General features: G+C 40.5%; 1 protein-coding gene across 1 annotated transcript; it reads right to left on the reverse strand.

Moving 5' to 3' along the window:
- Positions 1 to 509: 509 nt before the first annotated feature.
- Positions 510 to 4,018, reverse strand: LOC104045511 (secreted frizzled-related protein 2). The gene is made up of 4 exons (XM_009505490.2): positions 3,732 to 4,018; positions 3,017 to 3,186; positions 2,189 to 2,281; positions 510 to 1,096 (listed from the first exon to the last, which is right to left on the reverse strand). Exons 1-4 carry the CDS (start codon positions 4,016 to 4,018, stop codon positions 786 to 788), a joined length of 861 nt encoding a protein of 286 aa, XP_009503785.2. The 3' UTR covers positions 510 to 785.
- Positions 4,019 to 4,616: the final 598 nt, after the last annotated feature.

Genomic DNA, 4,616 nt, shown 5'->3' on the forward strand with positions numbered 1-4,616 from the left:
AATATTTAGCATTTCTTGAATATTGTGACTCCATTAGTTCCCTGCAGTCCACTTAGACAACTGGTAAAGATTCTGCATTGGCTTTTTTTAATGTGTCTGAAAATAAAAAGGGACCTTTCAGTAGGGGGGGCCCAATTTAGATTCCAGTTGAACCGTGTTATGTCCAAGATGGTCATGCAAGAATAAAAAATTTCAAAAACTGCGTTTAGCCTATGCTCTCAGGTATTACCACTGAGACGCTTGTCAGCTCTGTCGTTGTAAAATGATGCCCAGTAACCGAATCTTCGTGTTGCTGGAGACAACCGTGTCACGCTTGCAGTTACTTATTCCTATATATTCCACTTTGACTCCAGCAAAAGCAACCAGCAGAGGGCTGCCTTCTTTTAAAATACTCTAATGGGAGACAATGAGGTGGATTAATGAAACATTAACGAAGGGAAAGTTTAGTTAACTTGAGAAAATGGCAGAGTGGACGGTATAGAAAAATACATTAAACATAGTCAGCTGGATTAAAAGTATTTTATGCCAGTTTTTGCATATATTACAAAATATTTTTTCAATAACTCAAAGAAATGTTTATACATGCTTGGCCAAGTTCAAACTTGATGTGAATAGCTGGAACACTACATAAAGGAGGCCTGATAACACTGGGGTTTAAGCTCAACTCATAATACAATTTAAAAGGAAATTAAGGCTTTACATTCGACTTATAGTACATTCCTATTTACAAGATAGGTTTAGCATGAGAAGTATAATCATATTTTTACAAAAAATATGATAACTATTTACAAGCATTTATGGTATCTCCACTTCTGGGTGGCCAAAGTCAGCTGGGAGTCCCTCCTTTGCCAACGATAAACCTGATTTACTAAAATGATGCCTTCTTCAATATTCCCCACAAGGAGGTACACCATGGGATGATGGGTTGGAGTCATCCTCTGTGTACAGTTTTCATTGATAAGCAGCCACTGTTGTATCATACTCTGAGTTTCATATGGCAAGAGTGACCCCTGGGTAATGAATTCCACTTGGCATTCAATGTTATACTCTTTGTCACCAAATACTGTTCTCTTTTTGGACAGCTTTACTTTCACTGCTAAGGAAGAAAAAGGAAACACTTAAGTCACTCTGTTCAAATGCAGAAAGAAACACTACCAATGAAAGCAAGATGACTCCTTAAAAATACTATCATATTTTATGCTGAAAGACTATGGCAAAGCCTTCTCCAGCAGGTGTATACATTTTTAAACATTTTTTTAAAAATAAAGGTTATGTGGTAGAGAATTTTTTCGTGGAATGGTGGAGAATTTTTTCACAAAGGTGAATAATGTATTTGTACCATCCCCATGTATGTTAGATTTTGTGGGTAATTAGATATTGTACACTGTTGGTGTGGTTCTCGTACCACGAGGCTGCCCAGCGTGCCCAAGCAATTCTCCTGAAAATCACTTTGTCCATGTTATGAACCCCACAGCAAAAATAGCTAGTAATGCTTGCTGATACCACCCTTTTAGATATTCCCTTTTAATTATGGGCATCTACCTACACCACTTGACTCCACCAACACTTTTTAGCATGAAATTTCTCTATACTGCCTGATCTAAAGACAGCTGAAGTCGCTGAGAGTCTTTGCACTGACTTCAAAGGGCTTTGCAGGAAGCTTCTAGGGCAAACTCAAAAGTATTGCATGTCACTCCAGTAAGACAACACGAGGTAAGAATTCCTTTTACTGATATGATTTTCTGAGTCTCCTTTTCAGTAAGCTATGTATCACAAACAGCGCATGCACACAAGTACAAGGACATGCCGTTCACTGGTGAAACAACCAAAGCTTTACTTTGGGTTTAACCACTGATAAAAGGCAAACCTACTTATTTGGCTGCTTTTGCCAGAAATATTTTCCATAAAGCATGTTGTACTATAATGTAGCCAACTAGACAAGAACAGAAGAGCTATTTGGTTGTAAAACAGATCATTAATAGATCTTGAATGCAAAGTAAATCCTCCTTATATTTTGATTAGAAAGAACATATGCTGATAAACAACCTAAAGTTGTCAGCAGCCAGACTCTTAGAATTAAGACTGAAATCCCAGCAGAAACTGCCAGTTATTTTAATACTAATTTTAAAGCATTTCAGAAGGAGAGCTGTTAGTCTCTTTAATAGCAGCCATATTAGCAAGGACTTACCAAAGTTATTGTCACAGAAAACTTCAAGAACTCTTTTGTGTGTGAAGAATTCCTCCACTGCTGGGCAGGCCTGGCAGGCAGGCTTTGGTAAGACTGGTAAGAAATGACAAAGTTTCATTGTCATCTTTTAGAATCTTTTGTATTAATTTTCTGCTGTCAAAGCTGAAAGCCCACTGATTAACCACAGGGATGACAGACAAAATACACAACTGGTCACTGATAATGTAAAAATCTATACACTTCTCTAAAAACATGGCTAGGGATGAAAAGGAGTTTATTCTTCCATGCCCATCCAGTCCTTGTTCAGACTGACAAGCTCAATTATTAGCATCAAATACAGCATTGTTTTTACCATGGCTAAGGTGGGTGGGGAAGGGGTTAGGTGGATGGTTCTACCTGTGATCCTGCGTTCAGCTGCACTAGGATTGTGCATATATGAATTCAGGTGTGCCATTTATCTGTGATAAGGGCCATTAATAAGTCTATAAAGACACCTCAAAATAAATCAGATATAGTGTTGTCATGGGTATGATACTGCCCATAGCTGTGAGCAGCATGATAATCGCCTTTGTCCTCTATCTACGTGTGGATTATCTACACTTCATTTTATTAAAGCGAAGCTGGTTTATACCATCTGAGGTCTGCTGCAGCTTACACTGCAAGTGCTAGCCCTTCCCCTTCCACCTGGACAAACAGGGTGAAGCAGTACAGATTGACACAATTCCATTTACAAAATCACAGACTGTCTGGGAACCGTGTCCCTTGTCTCTCCTTGATTCCCAGGAGCACAGAGTACGGCCACCCTCCCCTCTGCCATCTTCCAGCTACCTTTGTGCAAGTATTTGTATTCCTTTGTAAGAGATGCCAGGCACATGTCCTCGTCTGCAGGGAATCGATCACAGTCCAGACTGTCAGGCCAGGAGTGTCCGTGGCAGGCGAGCACTGGGGCGCAGCTCTCATGGACGGCAACACACATACTCCTACAGGGATGGATAAACCTGTCGCCAGAGGAAATACCAGGCTGAATCAGTTAAAATCACTCAGTGATAACAGAAACTACTGCAAAAGTGATTTCTGTGCAAAGTACCTTGTCTTCACTGATATTTAACATCCTTCAACAATAATACAGTTCTAGAAGTGGCAGCTGTGCAAACTATGGTCCGTGTATGGACTGGGCTGTGCTTACAGGGTAAGTCACTGTTTTAAAAATGCTTCTGTTACAACCTGAGAAATGCTTCAGCAAGGATCTGATTCTGTTTGTAATAGGTGCTTCAACCCTAAATTAACAAGAATAAAATTTCAACTGTAACAAAATACAACATGATATTCTTTGACAACAGCATTCATTTCCCCAAAATAAACTAAAGTTGAAGTGGAACATGTTTTCAGTATTTTTCTTTCTGATGAGTATGAAAAAGTTAACAGAGAGATTTCAGATAAAGTGGAGATCACCTTTGTATGTTCTTATGATAAACCTGCCTTTCATTTGATCCCTGTTCTGCCAAATAAAGGCTGGAGCTTTGTACTGTGCTGTGGTACTTACGTATCTAAACAGACGGGTGCAAAGAGGGAGCACAGGAATGTCCTCACGTGAGGGTGACAGTCTGTGTGCGCAAGGTGCTGCCAGCTGGTGGATTTTAGGATAACCTCTGCCATGCTTGTGTGTCCCATCAGGTTGGGAAGCCTCATTTCGGAGTACCCAATCTTGTGGCACATGTCCATCTCCTTGGGTATCACTACACATTTTGTGGATAATCCAATGTCAAAGCCTGTTGCCACTCTTAGGAAACCGCTCAGAGCAAGAACAAGTATTTTTGCAGTCCAGAACATCTTCCAGTGACTCCTGGGCTGCTGAGCAGGGAGCTGTCAAACCCCGCCAACACAGGGGCGTGCTCAAAACCTTGTGGCTTATATACCCCCAGAGCTTAATAAACCATTGGTTATCAACTGCTTATCAAATCACTCGAGACAAGACCAGGTCTTATTGCCTATTCAAGGGATTGTTGTGATAACCAGGGAGGTGGAGTCAAAGTATAAGAAGTATGTTCTGTAAAGACACCAATTTGGTATAGCCCTTCACGTGTCCCAGGGTGTCAGTTGCTGCAGAGTGCTATGTGGCATATTAAATTTTGACACCTAGAAGGTTTGCTATGTGCCTTTTAAAACAAATTAAGAGATCCCCCAGAAAAAAACGGTTGGGCAGACAAGCTGTCTCCTGGGGCTGCTGTGTCTCCTTTGTTTTCAGACACTGCTGACAGGGCAAAAAAGCCAGCCCAGATTGACTTATCAAGTGAAAATGTTTTGCTTGTGCTAATTGCTTGTGTCTCTTCCACTGTTTTACAATGTAGAAGAGGTACTTTATTTGGTCAAGTGCTATACAGGAGACAGCCTCCTGCTATTAGCCAAGTATTTTGTCTGGAAATTTGGA

Source organism: Phalacrocorax carbo, chromosome 1 (genome assembly GCF_963921805.1).
Source record: "Phalacrocorax carbo chromosome 1, bPhaCar2.1, whole genome shotgun sequence".
Classification (NCBI taxonomy): domain Eukaryota; kingdom Metazoa; phylum Chordata; class Aves; order Suliformes; family Phalacrocoracidae; genus Phalacrocorax; species Phalacrocorax carbo.